General features: G+C 42.7%; 1 protein-coding gene across 1 annotated transcript in view; it reads right to left on the bottom strand.

Moving 5' to 3' along the window:
- The window catches only part of USP7 (ubiquitin specific peptidase 7), a 33,551-nt gene extending 11,105 nt beyond the window's left edge, over positions 1-22,446 (bottom strand). Inside the window, exons 1-14 of the mRNA XM_023755307.1 lie at positions 22,342-22,446; positions 16,505-16,703; positions 14,218-14,356; positions 13,492-13,580; positions 11,007-11,115; positions 9,977-10,107; positions 9,429-9,483; positions 8,404-8,484; positions 8,216-8,306; positions 5,639-5,721; positions 3,542-3,651; positions 2,012-2,168; positions 767-911; positions 319-449 (exon numbers count right to left, since the gene is read on the bottom strand). Of these exons, the coding sequence (XP_023611075.1) occupies positions 319-449; positions 767-911; positions 2,012-2,168; positions 3,542-3,651; positions 5,639-5,721; positions 8,216-8,306; positions 8,404-8,484; positions 9,429-9,483; positions 9,977-10,107; positions 11,007-11,115; positions 13,492-13,580; positions 14,218-14,356; positions 16,505-16,703; positions 22,342-22,384 (1,563 nt within the window). The 5' untranslated portion in view covers positions 22,385-22,446. The remainder of the gene's footprint in view (positions 1-318; positions 450-766; positions 912-2,011; positions 2,169-3,541; positions 3,652-5,638; positions 5,722-8,215; positions 8,307-8,403; positions 8,485-9,428; positions 9,484-9,976; positions 10,108-11,006; positions 11,116-13,491; positions 13,581-14,217; positions 14,357-16,504; positions 16,704-22,341) is intronic.
- Positions 22,447-22,856: the final 410 nt, after the last annotated feature.

Here is a 22,856-nt window from a genome sequence, read left to right as displayed (position 1 = left end):
TGGGCTGTGCTCGTCTCCCTTCTTACGCACCCTTCCATTGAGGCCTTCACCCCTCTAACCGCTTAAGACACTCTTTATAAATACTTTAATGTATTAGTGCTCTGGTACTTCTCATATCTATGTCCTTACCCTGAACTGAATTGTATACTCCAAATGGTCAGGAAACTGGCCTACACAGTCACTCAGCTAATAACACTCAAGGGCTGCCCGGAGCAATCTCTGATCTGTCAGCAATAGCCCAGGTTCATGCCAGCCCTCGGAGCAGTGTGGCTCTCAGCAGCCCCCTTCCCACCAGGGCCCCAGGAGGCTGAGGCTGACCTGCACTTGCATGTAAAGATGGGCTTCCTGCCGCTCCTTCCTCTTCTGGGCTTCGATCCTTTTCTCTTCTTGTAATCGTTCCACCAGCTGCTGAGGAATGTCGTGGTCGGTGACAGCTTGTAACACCTCACCTGCAGGACAAATGCATCTTCATTCACCTCTGCCAGGTTCTCCTTTCCCCTTCTTAGAAGGTCCCCGTTTCATGCCATCATTGCTATAGCAATCTGGTAAAGGGAAACGACTGGGTGCCACAAGTCCACATCACGGCCCACAAGCCCAACCCCTCCTGCCTCTAGATGTTGTAAACAAGGAAGATTAATCAGAGCATGGGTTTGCACAGGAGACACAGCTGAGGTCCCTGTAGCGTGGCCTACACACCACAGCAATGACTCATGAAACGACGACAAAGCTCCCCACAGTGCAGAGCACGACAGGCCACTCTACTCACTCAGCTTGGACTCCCTGATATAAACCAACATGTATGCGTTCGTGCAGTGCCGGACGGAGAGGTCGTCGTCATGGCCCCCATAATTGTGCTCAATTGCTTCTTCTTTCGTACACCTTGACACCACGTCATCGTCAAATTTACACCACTGGACAGGAGAGCAACGAGACATCAGCAGAGAGATAGCGCTCTGAGCACACAAGCTCTCACTCGGGGTTTTCCTAGAACAGATCACCTATACCTTATGACATACTAGATAGAGGCCCAGTGCACCAATTCGTGCACAGGTGGGGCCCCTCAGCCTGGCCAGTGACTGGGGCTGGCCGGCCAGGAGGAGGACCCGCAGAGGTTGGCTGTGGGAGCATATTGACCAATACCAGGGGCAGCTCCTGTGCTGAGTGTCTGCCCCCTGGTGGTCAGTGCGTGTCATAGCAACCAGTCGTTTGGTCAACTGGTCGTAATCGTCGCTTCGGCTTTTATGTATAGACCAGAGGCCCAATGCACAAAATTCACCCTCGCAGCCCCGGCTTTGTCTGGAAGGTCGTCCGGAAGGATATTCAGCTGTCCAGTTTAATTAGCACATTACACTTTTATTATTACAGCAAGGGCCTGACTTTAAAAAAAAGCAGAGCTGTTCGAAGCTATGTTCCAGTCTCTTCATCAGGGATTAAGTCATTTTAAATGGTACTCAGCCTCACAATTAAAGATGCTGTGAGGGTTCCCTTAGCATGAGCCAGGCAGGCTCCTACTTTGCCATCCTCCCAGGCCCTATGCTGCTGGACACAGATCCTGAGACCCTCACTTGCTCCCCTGGGGAAGATTATGTATGAGATCCACATGAACCAAGAAAGATGGAGCACTGCACAGTGTGGACAACAGGGCACGTGGAATACCATGCAATCAATGCTGCTTTCCCTGCCCAGGTAGCACAGAACTATTCTGTTGTTACTCCTAGGTGGAAAATAAGTGCCTCATTTTAGTTGTAAAGGAATTCTGTGAGTTCCGACATTCAATACTAACAGAGATACAATCGGAAAGTATGATCACTAATTTAATATTCGACTTTAGAGTATCAGCAATTAATACATATCAGAACATACAGATCAATCAGAGGCCAAGAAGGCTTGTTTGCTAGCAAGCGATCAGGAGGAACAGGGAAAGGCTGGGCTGGCGTCAGACTAAGTCCCCTATAGGCAATCACATCCAACTCCACCCGCCTTCCCCAACCCGGCCCCGCCCAGCACTTACTTTCCCATCCCCTTTGGGGTTCAGATAAACCACATAATGTCCACCATGATTATCTCCACTGTGAACCAGGACTGCGTGAAGAATATAATTTGCAGGGTCCTTAGGATCTGTTTTTTGCAAAAATTCATCAAGCGGTAACTGTTCGGGGAATTCAAACCTATTAAAAAAACATTTTTAAAGAAATCCAGGTTTCATTTACACGTAAAACATTTCTCTCCTAGGCTTTATTTATTGCTAGACCTTCTAAATGACTTGCTCATCTTTATTTGGAAAGGGAAGTAAGAATCTGACTAGGGAGGCCCTATGAACTGCTTCTGAGGCAGCTCCTACTCATGAGAACAAATAATTGTTTATATGTCAATACAAAATCTGAAGCTAGATGTGAGAAAAATGGCTATAAAGCACTGACATACCTAACAGAATGTTCAATCCAAGGGTACAACACAACAGTGAGTCTTGTGATAAATGTACACAGTGACTTTTCTAGGATGGAAATAATTCTGCGTGTGTGTTAATGAGTGATTCTGACAGTGCAGGACTGGGACCACTAAGGGTATCCTGCAGGCTGAGAAATGTGGGGAAATCAAAACTGGAGGACGTGTAAAAAAGAACCCCACCCTATGATTTTTAAAAATACCCTGGACTCTACTTATTTTCCAATTATTGGCTCCATAGCTTTTAAATTAAATGGTAATTGGGAGTGCTGTCAGAGGCAGGAAGGAAGTGAGCTGGGCAGCTGGGGCCCGAGGCAGAGCATGCACACTGACCCCAACAGGGCAGCGCCTGAGCCACGGGAATTCTGGCCCAGTGTCGCCAAATATTCTGAATTCCTAAAAGATGCCAGAAATATGGACTTTTATATGAAATTGTATAATGAAGTTCCAATAAAAATAGGAACAAAACCAAGGTAAGGACCCAACAAAACACACCAGCAGGTTGGATTTAGTCTGCAGACTGCCAGTCTGTGGGGTCTGGTGGAGACAATTTCTTCTATTCTCCACAGGAAAGAATGACAAGGGATAAGCAGATGAGCAAAAACCCAGCTGGTGGCAAGCAATCTGACTGTGTTACATACATTTCCCCCTCAAGTCTGAAGGGTGGCTGACCAACCTGGAATAAGGCACACGCACACCTACTTCAGGATTCCTGAAAATTGTACCACATTCTACAAGTCGACACCAACTGAGATATTACAATATATCGGAGAGTCCTGTATAGACAAATATAACGCTGCATTTGGTACAGCAGAGTCTGTGGAGTGGGGAACACCCTCCTCACAGACTCCAACCTGCCACGTTGCACAGTGGCTAGGGCTCCTTGAGAGGGCGATACACAAGAGCAGCTCCAATTTTAAGCAAAAGTACTCCTTTAAAATGACAGCTGTTGGGCAACTAGGTAGAAGGGAAACCTAAATACATCAGAGAGGAGACCGAAATACATATACAGACTAAAAAAAGCATTGAGATTAACACCCCTCCCCCCAAAACTCCAGTGAGGATTAACTCACACCTCCACACCCACTTAGATTACCTATCATTGATCTTGATGTTTTGGTCCGTCTGAGGGTCATACATAAATCTCATCAGTTGTAGATGTAACACTGGTGGCAATGTTAGGAATTTCACACCTTTCTCTGCTTCCTGAACATTGAAAAAGAAATGCAAATTTAGTTCAAAGCTAGTTATTTCTTGAAGCAATGAAAGCAGCAGTATCTCAGCAAGACTGGAACGTGCTAGGGACTTCTGATAGGGAGAGGCAATGTTTAGGCATCCATCTAGGGTGCCTTTAAAATATTTAGACCTAGTCCTGGCTGGTGTTTCTCAGTGGTTAGAGTGTCGGCCTGAGCACCAAAGGGTCATGGGTTTGATTCCCAGTCAAGGGCACATACCTGGGTTGCAGGCTTTATCCCCAACCCCAGTCAGGGCAAGTGCAGGAAGGCAACCAATGGAAGTGCCTTTCTCACAACCATATTTCTCTCAGTCTCCCCCCTCCCTTCCACTCTCTCTAAATAATCTTGGAAAAAATATCCTCAGGTGATGATTAATAAAAATAAAAACAAAAAATTGAGATCTATATTTACTGCATGTGAGAATTCCCTAAGGATGACATTCTATCTTGATATCCAGCAACAAGGGAATAGTTGAGTAAATTAAGGTTTGGTCACTTTCTGACATATTTTATAGTCATTGAACACTATGAAAAATATGGAGGAACACAGAAAAAACGACCAGGTGGAAAAGCCTAAGAGCAAATGCAGTAACGCAAGCGAAGGAGTGCTAGGAAGACCTGGACAGAGCCGCACGGTGAGCAGCTATGCTGGGGGGACTCTCTGTGAGCGGCATCCTTGCCCCGGACTTCCATCTTACTATGGAGCACACACTGTGGAGCACACTCACACCACTTACTACTCAAACCACATCTGAAGAACGTTCCGAGTCAGTGCCAGCAACATGGCCTCTCCCTGCTGCCTGTGCAGACACCCCAACTCCCAAACTCGGCTCCTCCGGGGCCTGTGCCTGCACAGTGCTCACGCCTCTCCCATCTCTGCTCCACCTCAGCCAATGCTTTTTCCCTCACGAAAGTAAACCTTTGCCAACTCAACCACTTCCAGGCCACCTGTGACCCTCATCAGGTTGATTTCCAACCCAGACTTTCCCTCGGCACTTTAACGACCACCTAAAGGAACTGGTGGCTGTGTCAGGCAAGCTACTTGGCAATGCTCTATGATGGGCATTAGTGTATTTAAGGGGATAGGGCATCTGGAAGGAAAAACAAATCCCAGAACCTACTGCCACACAAAGGACTGGCATGGTTTCAATACACCCTGAAATAATAATAAAAGAACTATTTCTCCACCACTGTCACCTGAGACTATGATGCTGAAATACATACTGCTCGCCCAGACCCCAAATATCCAGTGTGGATAAGGGTAACTCTCGTGAGTAACACAGGTATGTCCTGGCACAACCAGGCAACTTACTGCTTGGTGTCCCGAGTGGCCCGACCAAGCAGAAGAGCAGGCCTGTGGCCCACTGCTAAATGGCACATCAGTACCATGAATTATCTGACCGTGGACGCTCCCTGCTCTGCCAGAAGCCCAGAGCTCCTGAAGGGCAATGTGAAAACAAGTGGGGCACCAAGTATCATGGAACAGATAACAGAAAATGACTCCTCATTCTGGAGTCAGGATCCCCAGAAAACTGTTACCACCAGGCAAATGCAGACTCCACGTGCCTAGGAAATTCCATGTGTGACTAGGAGAAACTAAGGAGAGCCCGTGCACTGACACCAGGAACGGGAGAAACAGAGTAACGAACGAGTGAACTGGAAAAGTCGTCAAGCATGGGGACAGAGCCTCAGGTGTGCCGGTGACAGTCCTACCTCTGACAACAAACTGCTTCAATGCCCTGCTGACACCTTCCTAGCCCTTCCCGTTCAACCCCACCAGCCGCACACTCAGAGTTCTCTAATATATACTGTCTAGGCTAAGATATGAAATCCTCTTGAGTTCTAAATAACAGTAGCATATGGAAAGTCACGAGGAAATTGTTAGTTCACAATTAAGCAAAAGATTTGAGAAGAAAGTGAAAAGCTACACCAAGACACTGGTACAAATGTCCAAGTTACCTGCAAGCCGTGCTCCCCGGCATCATACTTGTTGTCACCGTCTAGTTGTTCTACTGCCACATAATCCACAAATGATTCAAATACTTTAAAGAGAGAAAGGAAAAAGTCAGCCGAAATTATCAGTAAAGCTTTGATTACAATAAAGCCAACGCCATACATTTAGGAATGCCAGGGAAGGGAATGTAACTGACTGACTGCGAGCAGTACCTCTCAGCCCCGAACAGAGAGCAGTTAAACTTGCCATACCACCTTCACTAATCCAGCAAAGGCCTAAATGCTCATGACATGGTTTCCTAAGGTTCTTACAAAAATAACATGGAGTCAGTGTTCTAAGATTTTAATGAAAGCAAGTAACAAATTGTGACCCAAGCACCTACTATAAAGCTACAATTATTAAGAGAGTGTAGAAAGTGAGAGGGAATGGGGGGGGGGGGGGGTGAGTAGGGAGGGTAGTGAAGGGCACAGACTTTCAGATATAACATGAGTAAGGTCTGAGGATCTAGTGTAAAACATGGTGCCTATAGTTGTTAAAACCGTATTGTACAATTGAAATGTGCTGAGAGTAGAACTTAAGTGTTCTCTGCAAAAGAAATACAGGAATGAAACATGTGAGGTGACGGATGTGTTCACTAATCAGATGAAAGTAATCCCTCACAAAGCATACGTATGTCAAATACGATGTGCACTTTAAATATCATGTAAGTGTCCATTAAACTGCATCGCAGAGCAATGAGGAGAATATGATGGGACCATTTGACATCCATGTGGAGGGGGTGAGGGGTGGCTATCAATCTTAACATCCCACACAAGCAAAAAGAACTATTACATGTGGGTTGTAGATAAACAGAAAAGACAGAACAATAACAGATAAGAGAATATCTTATGACTTCAGGGCAGATGTTCTTAGGACACCAAAAACAAAGATTGATACACTGGTGATCACTTAAGTTATGAAATTCTGTTACACAAAAAGAGTGAAAAGGCGAGCCCCACTCTGGGGGAACGCCTCAGCGACCCCACCCAGAACTGGCGTGCAGACAGGAAGGCTCCTGTGCTACTGGTGACAGTAACAGGAGCCGGACTTCCTCTCCTGCACTGGACTGGTAAAACCCTGGACTGCGTGGAAAACAACACTGCCCACACTCTGGATGACAGGCAGTGGGGAGCGGTGACCTCTGAGAGAGCTCGCAAGTATCCCAGCTACACGTACTTTCCAGGGAAGAGAAACTCAAACAGGCCTGAGGGGCCAAGGAAGCTCAAATGTGTAGGACAGGGAGCCCAAGGGAAGACAGCTGTGGAGGAAGAGAGCGCCAGTGGCGCACACAGGGTCCTGGAGCCTTCGGTGAGTGCAAGTCACTGTACTCAGGAGAGTGAGGACATTATCTGGGGCCGGGGGACAAACCACCTCACCGATAGAGGCACGGGCCCCAGAGCTCACACCAGCCTGAGACTGGTCTGTAGTCCCTCCTGCCTCAGGGAAAGCCTCCTAGGACTTCAGGCTGAAACTCAGGTGTTGCCTCAGTTGTGAGGACAAATTAGCCCTTAACTAAAAACTGTTGTGCTCCCACCTGACAAAGTTGAAAAGCAAGACTTGAAATAAATTATTGACAAGTAACTTAATTGTGCCCTAGAACAAAGGTTAAGCGCATGCAATACCCATCAAAATCACAACAGCTGGCATCCAATGAAAGATTACCAGGCATACCACAAAGCCGGCAAACACAGCCATGAAGATGACAAAGGTGATTCAACAGAAATCACACAGGTGATGATAACTTAATGTCCTTGGCTGCAAGTTTTATGAACTGTATTCCATTATGTTCAGAAAGATAGCCATATTACTAATAGGTACTGGAAAAAGTGACCACTTCATGATCTGTAGTGTGAATTAAAACCCAGAGAGCACCATTCTCCCACCAAAACATTCAATCTGGTAACTGATAGCTCCCACACATTGCTTGGGGGGGGGGGGGGGGGGGGAGAGCGCGATAAACCCTTTGGGAAACCTGCTGACTTTATCTATTAAGCTGAACATGTGTGTACCCTGTGAGCCAGCAATCCCACTCACCATAAATGTGAATATGTATGTGCCCCGGAGACAGAAATAAGCATGGCCAAGGAGCTTATGCCTAACAGCCTCACAGTGAAAACAACCGAGACATCTATCAAGAAAAGATGGTTTCAAAACTCTTGTAATACATTTCCAAAGGGGAATGCTGTAAGCCAATGAAAATGACCAAATTATTGCTACTCACAGCATAGGTGAATTGCACAGAAATAATGCTGAGCAAAGTGAGAAAGGCACTACATCCTACATAAATATTTCCAACATGCAAATACAACCTATAACAGCATGTTAGAAACTCAAGTACTAGTGGTTTCCCCTGAGGAGGACTCAGTGATGGGAAGGGCCGGGCAGGGCTGCGTGTGCGTGTTCACTGGGCGAGCTGTGCACGCAGCGTTTGGGCACGTGGCTGTCTATGCTCCAGTTCAATGACAAGCACTTCTGTAAGGAAGCACTGAACCAAAACAGAAATTACCAGACAGGCAGCAGGCCATTGCATGCACACAACTTACTGTTTTTCTTTCCTTTTATGCTCAGCTGGATGTCATAATAGTCTTCTCTCCTATCAGATCGATAGTCCACCTCTTTACACTGGATATAAGACTACAAAGGAAGGGGACATGGTGTGAGTATTAATCAGAACACTGTTAGCATTTTTAAAGTATTCTAAAATCATACTTGAAGAGAGAGAGCCACATACCACCATTTTGCCTCTGAATAATTTAGGTATGGTGCCTTCTACACACGTGCCTTTCATCTTATTTTCCACGTTATCGAGCAACTGGAAGAGAAATTTTGGCCTTAGGAAAATGTTGTTTAATAAACATACAGTAATTTGCAACTTGACTAGGAAATTTCAATGGTCAAATTCTAGACTATAAATATTATGACCTTTGGCATGCAATTATCAAAAACATACAAAATCTTCCTTGGTTGGATATTTACAAAAATATCTACATGCAACAGTTGAGATTAACTCTCTATCCAGCCTTTGGAATGAATTAGTAATCTGTAGTGCCTTTAGAAGAATTTTTTATATTCATTTTACCTCTGTGGAAAAGCATGTAAATTGAGCACTAAACTTAACTCGTATTGGTCCACACCAAGAGATTAATGAGGTTGAGCCTGTCAACAGGATTGACTGGTTTGTCCATGGATATTTAATGAACTGGATTCAACCCAGCTAGTGCTGCAAAAAAGAAAACACACCTTGCCCAGCCAATCACCTTGAATAGCCATGTTATGTTGTGTGTTTGTGTGTCTTTCATCGCAACTGGAAGAATGGGATTTGCTAGTGGCTAGAGCTGATTTGGGGGAGAATCACCCACACAGAGCTCTGCCTCAATCAGAACATCTGTGCAAAGGAGGGGCCTGGACACTGCAGGGCAATAACAGAAGTCACCCTTCTGAAGTGCAGCAGGGCAGTCAGGACGGCTACGTAGCCAACCTGTGATTTCCAGGTTAACACATTAAACGTATGCTACCCCCTATTTAAATTTGAGTTTCCCCTCATACTTCCCTTTCAAATAACTTATTTTCATCCGTTTTGGATTTTTAACTAGATAGATACTGCTATTTCCTTCTGGCCTAATTTTGGTCCTGAACAAAGATGGGTATATCTGAATTATAGTGACATGAGGTAGGTCTGAGGTTTTACTTGAAAACAGCAGACAGTGTTTCAAAATATTAGATGTCAGTAGTATACAATGATAGCTTAATACATACCACTCGACATAGCTCCTGAACATCATGTTGCATGAAGCTATCTAAAGTTTCCCACCTTGGAAAGAGAAAATGAATGTTTATATTGAAACTTTGACATTTAAAATAAAAATAAATTAACAAGCATCTTGGATTAAAAAAAAACTACACAGTAAAATAATCGGCCACTATTCTTAAATTCATTTTCTGAGAAGATTATTTGGGGGGTTATAATTAAAAGATAAACTAAGTTTTATCAGGACACCCAAATGTTCACAACTTTATCTTGTTCTAAACAACTTACTGCAAGAAGAGGTCATGTTCACAAGTAAGTACACATTCACTTAAAAACTATACATGCCCTTTTCCTGACAGGTAAAGCTTTAAGTGGTGACTTATTCCTCAAGCAATTTTCTAAAACCAAGCCCCTATTTTCCAAAGAGGTCAAATAAAATGCAATGATAAAAACACTCTGACATAATTTAAATGCCTACACTACGCTCCCTTTCTTCTAGCAACTCACTCATCCATAAGAAAAGCAGCAGAATGGAAAGGCAGATTTCAATACCTACCCAAATGACTTTGTTAGCTTTTTTGTTCCTACGGGCTTATCGCTGTGTTGTAGTTCATAAAACACCCTCTGCAATGCTAAAGGGACACTTTTGGATGAATCATCACCCTCTGTTGGCATCATGTACACGGCCTAAAAGAAGTCATAAAAGTGAAATTTGATGTAAAAGTATACCTTCTAATATCACAATGGCTAAGGTAGTTTAATAAAGACTTTTAGTTAGCCCCTAAATAGGCCACAAAGTGTGTTTTATTTTTTTAAAATCATAAAACTCTTTAGAAACAAACTAGAAAAAACAAGACAAAATCATTTTTTTAAATTACCTATAGCTCACCATCCAAAAGAGAACCACACTTATGTCATACTTCTCGGAGCAACATTTTTAAACTTAACATTACTTGTAAACAAAAGATTTGATGAAACAAATGCTACTGAAACTATCCATATTCAGCTATCCCCAGGATAAAATCCTTCTATGGTAATTAACTAGAAGAATAGTGCAAACATAAAGAGAGCCAGCAGACCAGCCAGTGGTGCCCCCCAACCAGGAGTCTGTGTTGCCTGCACTGCTCCACGCTGCTCACGGCTCTCTCCTACATTAGATTCAAAGGAGGTTTGTTCTGGCTTAACTATTCTTACAAAAATAAGTTTTACCTATAATAGCTGAAAATTGTATGTCACAGCCAGTAGTTTTCTAACTGAAGAATTTTTTTTTCTGAAGAATATTTTTATAAAGAACTTTTCAAATGATGTTCATGGCTTTCAGATTTAAAACAAACCCATATTATTTCTAGCTCAAAGTAAGGATTATTAGCTGTAGAGAACTTCTGATCACCCCAGTTAGCTTTGAAAGTGTCCAAACACTAAGGAATAAAAATATGCACAAGCATAACACAGGGGCCCTCTCTGGAGACAGCACTGTGATACGGGAAGAAGATAAGACAAAAGTTGGTGAGAGAGTTTTGCTTGTGCCTTAACACTTGAGAGAAAAGGGTGGGTGGAGGTTGGGGAGAGAAATACCATCCATTTACCTTTCGTAGTTGATTTGTGAAAAATAAAGTCTGCAGCAGGCTGTTCATGTAACAAGTCGCTCCCTGATTCTTTAAACCGACATAGCCCGTGTGCTTCTTTGAATCCCACCTACAAGATCAGTTTGAGGTTGAGGGAAAACTGCACAGGACACCCCCTTGCTTCTGCAATGTGTGTGGAGCGATTCGACGAGATGTCAACATGGTGGCCAACATTTCACTTCCCACCATCCTGACACAGGAATGAAGGCCAAGCATTCTCCAAGGTAACAACTCATCAACTAGGCCTGAGACATGGAGGACACCAAGGCCAAGAGTTCTTATCACAGGGTTCCCTTCAATGGTCACTGACTGTCCGCCCAAGTGTGTGGACCAGTGCTAATTCAATCTCAGTGTTCAAAAGCAGCTTAAAACACTGTCTGCTGATGGTAGCATTGCCATCATTTACCAAGATCAGCACTCACAGACAGGGCTTAAATTCTATGTACTTCTATCAAAATGACCCCACTGTGGTTCTATTACATGCACATTAGGTCATGTGTAATCAGCAAGAAGCCCTCTTTTCTGTAATCATACACACAGAAAAGATAAGCATGTGTACTGGCAAGTTCTGATGCAGACTTTTAAACATCTATAGCTTTTTTTCTTAGTCTTTTCTTTTGGTGGTTGGTTAGAAGATAGATTTTTTTTTTTCCTCAGAGTTAATAGTCCACCCCACCCCACCCCACCCCCGCCAAAACAGGAAGCTGAAGAGGATACCACCTGAAAGCAGGACAATCCCCCACCTCCATCTCCACCTTCCCCTGTGTGTGTGTGTGTGTGTGTGTGTGTAGTGAAAAGATATAAACGTGATTGCCACTAAGTGTGACCAATCCTAGAGGAGGTATTTATTATGAGGTCAAATGTCAACAGTACTCTGAATTCCAGGGGTTAGTTCATGGCCTTGCAAACACACTCAAGGTGTGTCAAAATGGCCCAGTTAAAATTTGCACATGTGTGTAAAAGTAATTTTTTAATGCAAGAATTACAAATTACAGATTGTTATTTTAAGAACTATAACCATAAAGGTGATAATGGCTGAATAAGTTTTGATAAGTGTGGCTAAGCCAATTAATATTTTGATTGGTAAGGCTGAAAACCCCAATCTACTTTTTAAGACAAGAGACATAGGGATAAGTGTTTTTAAATGAAGGGGGTGGGGAGGAGATCAAAAAAATTAGCAATACCTTGTTTCAGCCCCCCACTTCTGATATTAGAATACAGCGTGTGTGTTTTGAAAAGGCAACTCAAAAAAAAGTCTAATTCCTCCTGTATCAGTCCAATTAACATAGAACTAATTAATGTTATTTGCTTTTAAAAAAATTCCCAGTGCCACCCCCAGGCCACATTAGCCAGGACCTGGACTAAGTAACAGCTCCTTCAGGGCCACTCCACTCCTCTCTGCCCCATTCCATCAGGGTCAACCAATGGTGCACTCTTGACCAAGAGCAGGGCCGTATGGAAACAAAATATCACAAGCAAGACACTGGAATCTGTCTGTCACTTAACTTCTTTCTGGAGAGAGTGTTATTATTTCGCTTTGGGCCTTAAAAAGTGTGTTGGGCCCAGCTGATGTGGCTCAGTGGTTGAATGTCGATTCCTTATCAGTGTTGTGGGCTCGATACCAATCCCCAGTGGAGGGCGGATAGGAAGCAGCCAATCAATGATTCTCTCATCATTGAAACATTATTAATGTTTCTCCCTCTCTCTCTCCCTCCCTCTTCCTTCCTCTCTGAAATATATTATTTTAAATGTGTTGGTCTTCTATAACATGATCCCAATTTATCATCTCAGCCTTCAGTTCCACTTTGCACACTTTCCTGATACTCTGCCCAATCCCAAACTTCCCTGCTAGTGTCTTCACTCATGTTGTTCTCCCTACTCCCAAATTCCACTGTCCCTCCTCATCACCCAGTCACCCATCCACTCCTTAAGGCCAACACTTCCTCTTGCACACAGACCTGGATGAGTGACAGACGCATCTCCTAGCAGGCCCTCCTCTAAGCTCTGTGGCACTCCACTCACTACTTCACCGCTCAGTGGGCCAAGGCCCTTTCAGCACATGCTGATGCTCCCAAATTGTACATCCCTGACCTCTTCAAAATAAAAACAGAGCCACTCCTGCTGTAGTTATTTACATACTGGTCTTACTCCTTTACCAGACCAGCATGTACATTCTTTGAGGACAGAAACCCAAGGCTGCCTTGTTGACCCTATAATTATATTCTTAATACACAGCAGGGTCTGGCATAAGAAAACTGCTCTATAAATCTAATAAACAAAGCAGTGAATGTGAAGCTGCATATATATCTGTGTGTTCCATGTGTGCCAAGGGGCAGCACAGAGAGGGTGCTTATCTGTGGAATACATGCATCTCTGATAGTATGAGAATGTTGCCCTCACTACAGCACAAAACACATTAACAGCACCCAATTAAAGAAAAACTTACGCAACTCCATGGGGAGCATCCGCCTGTACAAAGACTTCAAAAGTCACTTTGTCATCATCTATAAATCCTTTCTCAGGATCAGTCACTTCCTATTAAAAAAAAAAGAATATCCAACTTGCATAAGATCACACCAATGCTCCCTTCACTCCAACAAGACAATTATCCCAGTGTCCTGTGCTTAATAAATTAAAATGCTACTTTTTCAAGCATCCCAATTATGCTTCGTTTTGTAGTGTTCTTGGTTTATTTTAAACTGTTCTCTGAACAAAAGGAGGAATCCCAGAGGCAATGGGGGTGCAAGGCCCCAGCATGGAAATTAAAGGATCAGTGTCTGCTCATCAAAGCAGGGATGGGCGTTCCAGAGAACCCATGCTAGGAGACTATTTCCACCTCTGCAAAAAGCAGCCAAAATGCACTGACTGGAGAGTTCAGGAAGGTACCTACAACCACCCTGCACTATGTCTGACTCAGGAAAGGACCCCAACTGGTATTATTTCTTTTAAAGGAAATGTACCTAACAGGAAAGCTATTAATCAACTTATCAATTTTGACCAAATGTTGAGACTTGAGTCCTGTTGGCTGCTAAAAGCTTAGCCAGGAAACAAAACCACATATAGATACCTGGCCAACTTATTCTGAAATAAATAGAAGGCATTGAAAAATAAAAGATTTAGGGTAACACAGAATGATGCTCAAGTTATTCACGCTAAACCCACTGTTACTTACACTCCAGGCCATAAAATTGGAAAATCCCCAATCATTTTCTTTATGGAAGAACAAATGACTAATACGACGACTGAATGACTTCTCATCATCTCTGTAATTTATTATCTTCAGCACCGCTTGTGCATGACAAGACCACGACCTGTTTAAAGAAAATAATCTAAGACTTAGGTAACATATTTCATTGATGTTTACATTTTTAAGAACACAGCACACAAAAATTCCCATATTTATTGTTTTTCTCTTTTGGAGGGATTGAGGACACATTTACCTTTAATGGAGAAAAAGGCTGAAAGGGTTTGGGGGTGCCCCTATGTACTGATTTAACCCATGGTTTTATTATTTATTAATTTTTCAAAAGTTTACTTCAAGTTTCTTATAGGTGTATCTATAAAATACATGTTTAGATTTTATAAGAGACTACAGCTTTGGGGTCAGATTATAGTTCTATTGATATTCTTTCTAAAGAATAGGAAAAGCCCTAGCTGGTTTGGCTCAGTGAATAAAGTGTTGGCCTGCGGACCAGTCCCAGGTTTGATTCCGATCAGGGCACATGCCCAGGTTGTGGGCTCAATCCCCAGTGGGGGGCATGCAGGAGGCAGCCAATCAAGGATTCTCTCTCATCATTGATGTTTCTCTCTCTCCCTCTCCCTTCCTCTCTGAAATCAATAAAAAATACATTTAAAAGAAAGAAAGAAAAGAATAGGGAAAAAATGGTTCTACTAATAAAGTTGTCATCACTTCTAAGCATCATTCCTGCCCCTGGTGGCTCATAGGTGCTGTGGCTGTCAAGTTCTGAAGAGCACCTTCCACACAGGCCTCCTGAGAAACTCTAAGCATGGATACCGAATCACAACCAAGAAACATGACCATAGATGCTGTCAGTCACGTTTTGAGAACACAAAGGGCCTCTGGATCAATGTTTATAAAGAAAAGATACCAGTGGGTGTGACTCAGTGGTTGAACGAGGACCCATAAGCCAAGAGGTCTCTGGTTCAAATCCCAGTCAGGGCACATGCACAGGTTGCAGACTCCGTCCCCAGTAGGGAGCGTGCAGGAGGCAGCAGATCAATGTTTCTATCTCTCCATCCCTCTCCCTTCCTTTCTCTGAAGAAAATAAAAACGTTTTAAAAACCAAAAAGATATGCCACTTTACAAGTCCACCATAAGGTTTACAATGCAAGTAGAGCTTATAAAGGAATGAACTTTGAACAGGCTGCAAACTCACTGAAATACCTAGCACAGCAGGGCTGTCACCTCGGCACTTCCACTTGCTCTGGATCCTTATGCTGGATGTGGACGGCTCACTGTGCTTCCCAACTGTTCAGGCTAAAGCTGTTAGACTAGAATCTAGCCCAATACTCATCAGATCTGATCACAATGTGAACATAGGGGAAAAATTTGTTAATCTGAATACAGCCCTGGCTGCACCATAAAATGGGCTTGGCAGTTCCTAAAAATTCAAAAATAAAAAATAAAATGAGCTGTGTTCCCTGGAGCTTTGACAGAACTAGAACCAGTGCCCTCTGGGGAACAACCTTCCCCAGGGGGCACCAAAGAGCCACAATCAGGAGGTGACAGGGAGTCTATGCAGATGTGGTCCAAGGAAGCAGCTTGGTGACAAAGTGATCTGGAATCCCTTCAAACAGTGTCACAACTAGGGGAACTGATAAACGCTGAACAGTGACAGTTCTTAATTAAAGGAAAGAAGAGTAAAGAAGCTTTTGGAAGTAGGCAGAAAATGTGAAACCTCTAATCTTTGGCTTTACCTGAATGGAGGGACCACCAAAGACACTTCTTCTTTCTAAAGACATTTAATAGTATATCTCTTTTTAGAAATTACATGAATAAAAATTTATTCTCTAAAATAAGCCAAGTAGGCTCATGTTGTAGAACCCTCGAATGTTTTCATTTGAATTTTCTGAATAACCCATATGAACTGATTAACACAAAATGAGAAAGATGTCAGCCTAAATAATTTTTCTTAACCAAATTTTCCCCTTGGAGAGTTACTGCTGAAAAGGAATTAAGCCTGGTAACCAGTATTCAGCTAATCCACTGGGCCCTGATTCCGTGTTCATACAAACACTTCAGTTCTGTATATGCAAGAAAAATACATATCTTTTTAGTTTGGATATAATACCTACCGGTGAGTTTTAAAGAGGGAAATGTATTTAATTTAAAATCAAAGGACTGTAGAGGCTTAAGGAAATTAAAAAAAAAATTCAAAGAGGCCAAATGTATTATAACTATCTGTGGATTTGTAATTGCATCATTTAAACTGTCTTACGTGGAATCAGATTCAGCATTGCACTGGAGAAAGAATCCTACGCTTTTTTGGTGTGGTCTGTCTGGATAAAAGCGTGGCATCACCATAATCTTCCATGGCAGATTTCGCACAAAACACGGAGGGCTAAGGACCGACTCACTCAGTCTGCTGAAGCGCTCGACAGTGAACTGAAAGGTTGCCTCGGAGCGCCAACTCGTGTCTGCAAGAAAACACGTGACTGTCAATCAGAGCCCGTAAAACAGCCCTGAAAGCACCAACAAACAGGAATAAACTATTCTACACAACATCAACTAGCTGCTAAAACCTAGCTCTCTGGAAAAATAACATCAGCCCAATTTACTAATAACCTAAAACAGCACAATGATATGCAGCTTCTGTGTGAATGAAACCCCAAATTCAGGAGGCTAACAACACACACCTGCCTTCCCTCCTAGATTTTTAAGAGTCCAGTGTGATAAGAACAGCTATTCAACTTCTTACTTCTCACATAATTCTTAGTGCATGGAGGAGCTTTGGAGAGAAGGGATGAAACAGGTGGCATCTGTCAAGGTCAGGGGTTGTGGGGGGAGAAGAAAAAGCCTTGAGACTTAGGCTGAGCTGAAGAGGAAAAACGAAGCGGGTGCTGAACTTGCAAACACAGGTGGCCTTTCGGGTAAAGGGCTATTCCCAAGGAAGCGTGGCACTGTTTAGAGACAAAAAGATTGCTGAAAAGTTAGCCTACAAATAAAGGTTAAATAACTTCATTAGTTCATAATTTTTGTGAAAAATCAGCCTGAACTCCTTAGCAAAAAAAAAAAAAAAAAGGAAAGAAAAAAGAAAAAAATTGGTATTCTTTATTACTCAATGATACTAAAAGGAAATTTAAGGAATTGGGATTTTCTCCAATAAAAAGCAATGTGTTGTTGTAGTGCCTGTTAGACATTCAACTAATGTCACAAACTTTAGAATTCCAGCTTTTACTGATGGTGGCTATTCATTTACAATTGACACAAGCGCCAGATTAGTTTTGATAAACCCAGCAGTGTCCATATCGACACTTCTTAGACTCCTTGTGTGAAGGAGTGGTCCTCCCAAGGCCACCCGCCAATCTATCACTGCCAGCACTTCATAATAAAGCATCGTAAAACTGCCACAGCAAGGTACATGCTTCTAAATGCTTCCTCTCGCTTTCTGTACCTATCCCCTTGCAGACTGGGAACAGTTTACAGACGGGCAGGGGACCAAGGGCTACACCTTGAGGAGCCACAGTTACTTTACAGAATAGAAGGGGCAGGGAGGGTTTAAGAATCAATGCTATTTTGACATCCTGCCCGACTGGCTCCTGAGGTCCCCAATGAGACTGGAGGCTTAGGGGAAGAACGGGTTAAGAGAACACTCCCTCCCTTCATCCTTCAGTCTCTACACTGCACCGAGACAGCCAAGTGCTCAGGATACAGACTTCTCAGTGTACACAAACTGCTTGATTTGTGACTAACTGATTTGTTCTTAGGAAAACATGTCCATCAGTCCTCATGAGAGGTTAATATTCTTTACCAAAAAAGAAAAACCAAACGTATGTGCGAAAGCATTTTTACCTTCTTTTAAACACTCTTTCTTCATCCCTAAGAATTTTTCCTACACATAACACTGCTCGGCAGTTTACAGTGAAGCCCTTTAAAAGGAGAGCAGCTGAGCAGGGGTTAGTCACATCTAAGAGGTGATCGCATTCTGAATTCGAGCCTCTCCTAGTGGCAGGCAACCCTAATCCCTTTAATGGATAATAAAGTCCACTGAAAAGGCAAGAAACTTGCTCAAGAGAATGGTGTGTGGAATAGCTGAGGAGAAAAGCAGGCCACTTTTGCATAGACACATAGGTCACATTTGAGTGGTACTTAAATCCTGCAAGGTAAGCAAGGACAGCCAGTACTTAATTCCCCCTTTACAGACAAGGAAACTGAGGCTCCCTGAGGTTTACTGGCTCATCTTATCCAAAGTGTTTTACAAAGTGACCACGGGAGTTGGTCAAGATTTGTCAACGCTAAGCACAATGACCCTGCCTCTGATTTGTAGGATGCCATTCTAACACTCCACCAAACACAGACCCCAACAAAACTGACCTGCTTTACACTGATTGAAGAACTGAACAGAACCAAACGAAAAGCACCCCAGGACACTCACTCCTGGGGCCTAAAGATTTCGAGGCTGCAAGAGCCCACCTCTCTTCTAATTATGATTTTGTTTTCAGATACAATTCAGCTATCCGTAGGATTAGATTCTTATATAGATAAAAAACTGACACCTATCAGTGCTTTTCTGTTCTTCAGAATTTAAGTCAATTTCTAAATTCATCTTTCAATATTAAATAGGACCCAACAATAGTGAAGTGAGCGTGGCACTGAGTCCACTCGATGGCAGGCCCGACAGAGGCTCAGTGCCCTGAGCCTGGTGCCAACCTGGCTCATGGTACTTGGGTTGCGGGCACATCCCCAGTGGGAGGTGTGCAGGAGGCAGCTGATCGATGTTTCTCTCTCATCGATGTTTCTGACTCTATATCTCTCTCCCTTCCTCTCTGTGAAAAATCAATAAAATATATTTAAAAAAAAAAAATAAGACCCAACAATAGTGAAGTGAGCGTGGCACTGAGTCCACGCGATGGCAGGCCCGACAGAGGCTCAGTGCCCTGAGCCTGGTGCCAACCTGGCTCATGGTACTCAGTTCACACTCGTTGAATTATACACTAGATGTGAGATTCTGCCTTACACTGAAGGCACATTCTTAGAACTTATCTTCCTAAACAGGAAATTTAACATAAATAGAAATCAAGTAAATAGAAATCTTACCCCATCACTGGAAATTATTTATACTAATTTAATAACTCAAATTATTTTGAATACAAAAAGGTCAAAACAAGAGAAGCTTACTTGAAACCCACCTTTGACAGATAAGGCTGGCCTGCTACAGCCCTATAAGGAATTACAACAGGATAATATAAGTATTTGCCCAAGAAAATAAATGAAAGGTCCTTGGAATTCTATGTACAATTTTTGCAACTTCCTGTGTCTGTAATGACTTCAAAATTAAAAGTGTTTTAAGAAAGCAGTAAGCCTGGAATTATGAAGGATACCCCACATCCTGCAGTGTTAGTATTTCATCCAAACAAAGACTCTAAATTGCCAGGATGCCACAGAGCACCTATCACTCCAAGAATCTTTCTATTATAAATAATAGAACAATGAGCTGTGTTAACTGCTGCCATCAGACATCCTCAATCAGAAAACTTGATAACCCGCTACTTTCCCATCCTGTCTCTGAAAAGCAGCAGCAGCTCCCATCTAGTCCCCAGCTACCATTATGCCTATTCTTACAACAACCTTATCTTCACAGGTCAAAGGCCAATGTACTGGCCTGAGGTTTAGTTTCGTGAAAAAGTAGAGGAGCCTAAAATACTTGGATTTTCTGAATCAGAAAGGTTAGAGTGAAGTTTTCCCAAATGGCACTCTTGCAGTTGATTGTATCAAGCCTCGAATACAAGTCTTTACAAAGCCCTAGTGAATTCCCAGAAATTTCTTGTTTCATGGGTACCAACAATCTCAATCTAGATCCCTCTAGACCTGCCGAGGCTGCACTTGCTCTAAAACTTCTCATGGTCATCTCAGCAAAGACAGTAAGACACTAACATCAAAGTACAGTAGGTGCGCACAACTAGGAAATGATTTGATACTTGTCCACAACTCAGTGTTAACAGGATTTATGCCCTCTACCCCACAAACATTTTTCCAAACTATTAGCTACTTAACTTTTGTATAGGAAATGTGCCTTACACTAGGCCTCTCTGCACAATTAAGGCATTGATCATTGAAATCCAGTGTTTTCCAGATTGAGGTGTTAAAAGGAGATTCAGGGAAAAAGGGTTCTAAAGTCCAGAGTTTTGGGGAATCATTAACAAAGAGTCTTTTGGAGAAAGATGTTGGGATACTGAATGACTCAGAGACCTATACTACAGAAACTTGTTTAACCTAGCACTCCTCAAACTTCCTAGATTCACAACACACTTATGTCTTGTAGAAGAGTGTTTTGAAATACACATGATGGCTGGGAAAATGCTTCCCTCAAGGCTTCTACGCCTAGAACGAGAACCACCTCCCTCCGGTCCCCTTTGCCATCAAATAGAAATGATTTTTTTTTTCATTCTCTTACTCCTGGGTCTTTCAAAAAGCACCTAAAATTCAAACCAGGAAGAAAGTGCTATTGAAGACCACTCTACTTTCTCCTATAATATGCTTTCTCCATGTGGTAATTCACAACAGGAGCATTTCCATTTTTAGGTTTTATGGTTCAGCATCATTACTTACTACTAATAATTTAGTAAAATTGCTTTGAGAGAAAAGGGATTTTACATACATTATGATCTCATATAAGTGGTTCACAAATGAGGCCACTCTGGCTCCAAAGAGACAACTGGCAGTATCTAGATATTTGGTTGTCACAGCTAGGGGGATGAAGGTGGTATAACTCTAGTGTCCTATAATACACAGGACAGCTGCCTACAACAAAGATGACCCACCCAAAAGTCAATAGAACCGAGGCTGAGACACATGCCCTTTTATCTACACCTGTGCCTTCTCCCAAGCCCTCTGCCCATAAAAACACCAGTGGAAATATCAGATTGAAAATGCTCTGCGGAAACTAGACTGAGTGCGCTGTGACTGGGTTGGGCAAGATACTGCTCCACAAGTGGTTAGAATTGGTCCTTCACTCACACCTGGCACATCAGACCTGGCTGTGCCTTCCCACTATACTCTCTGAATTACTTTTGGCATCTCCGGTATCTAAAATAAAACCAAAAGCCCAGCAACCAGAGACCACACCCACACCGTTGCCCTTGGTCTAGAGTGGAAAGCGCACTCCACAGGTAATAAAGCAGCGGGGTTTAGACCACTCTTCTTTACCTTCCTCAGATATTGCCTCAGCCAGCTGCCAGGGGGTAAACCGCACTGTCAGAGAAATCTCAACTACGGCTGCAGTTTCTCATGGAGGCTGAACTTTTGGCAGGAGGTCTGAACAGCAGTCCTTCTGGTGGTGCAGCCCGTGGCTGATGAGGTTTCTTTCAACTGCCCCGTTACACCCCTGGGAAGGACACAACCCTCATGAGGATTGATGGACATGCTTTTGACAGAACATGGTTTCATATTACACTGCAAGATTCCAGGGGCTGCATAAAGTGATGACTGGCTGCTACCTGCTCACGATTTCTGACCTTGCCAATGTACAGGTCATATAATCTAATAAATTGTAAAAAAGAAACTGCCTCAAAAGAAAACGATTCCCTAGGCATAAAATGTCCATGCATGTACATATGCATGTTTTTTGCATAGAAGATATAGACCTAAAGTTAGTGTGGGAGAATGAAGTCCAAAGCTTGGTCTGATTTCACACCTAACAGGAGTGGGGTACAGACAACTGGTAGACACAATGCACTAAGAATGCAATGGAAAGCCAAGTTCCAATGTCTGGAAGTATCTTGCTGCCAACAAGAAGGAAAGGAGAGTAACATGTAATTATTCTGAATACTAACAGTGGCCAGAAAATTGCAGGCCTGTGTACCTATTATATAATTATAAACTTCTGTATTTAAACCTTCTCACCTAGGCTGGGGAGAATCAACTTACCTTGAAATTTGTAGGTAATCTTGAACTCAACACCAATTCAATGCCCAATTTTTCTTCAGGCACAACCTCCTAAAAACTAGCTACTTTCAAGAAACTCAGAAGAACTTGAAGAAGAAATAGGCATCACATCTACTTGTGTTTCTGACAGAGTTTCTGTCTGGTGCAAGTAAGCAGACCACACGTACTTACCATCCTCCATGTCTTCCTCTGTGTTGTTGTGCCCATCACTCATGGCTACATTCCCGTTGATAACAGGGTTTTGAGTAATTCTTGGTGGGTCATCTGTATCTCCAGCTTTAAAGAAACAAAGAAATTCCATGGTTTTTACCTTCTTGGCTTAAATTAAATAAAACTATACTGGTACTTTTGATGATTTCTAGGCACTAATAAGTTACAACTGTGTCAAAATAAATGCACCCTAACCCAAAAGGCATTTATTAGTACGTTTACTAAATATGAACTTGGGTTGATTTCCAAAATGCTAAATGTACTTTAACATGCACTATTCCACATAGTAATCTGCTCCATCTGCAATGATATTTACTTTGAAGTAGGTTTCCTACTCATTAAAACCAATCAATCCTAGAGAAAATGTTGATTTATGAAATATATACAAGAGTGTACAAACGTTATATCTTTTTAACACAGATACACATCAGTACCTTAAAATATTAAATTATCATTCTCAAAGTCTCTGGATAATT

Source organism: Myotis lucifugus, unplaced genomic scaffold, assembly GCF_000147115.1.
Source record: "Myotis lucifugus unplaced genomic scaffold, Myoluc2.0 scaffold_72, whole genome shotgun sequence".
Taxonomy (NCBI): domain Eukaryota; kingdom Metazoa; phylum Chordata; class Mammalia; order Chiroptera; family Vespertilionidae; genus Myotis; species Myotis lucifugus.
This window is presented reverse-complemented; position numbering and strand designations above follow the sequence as displayed.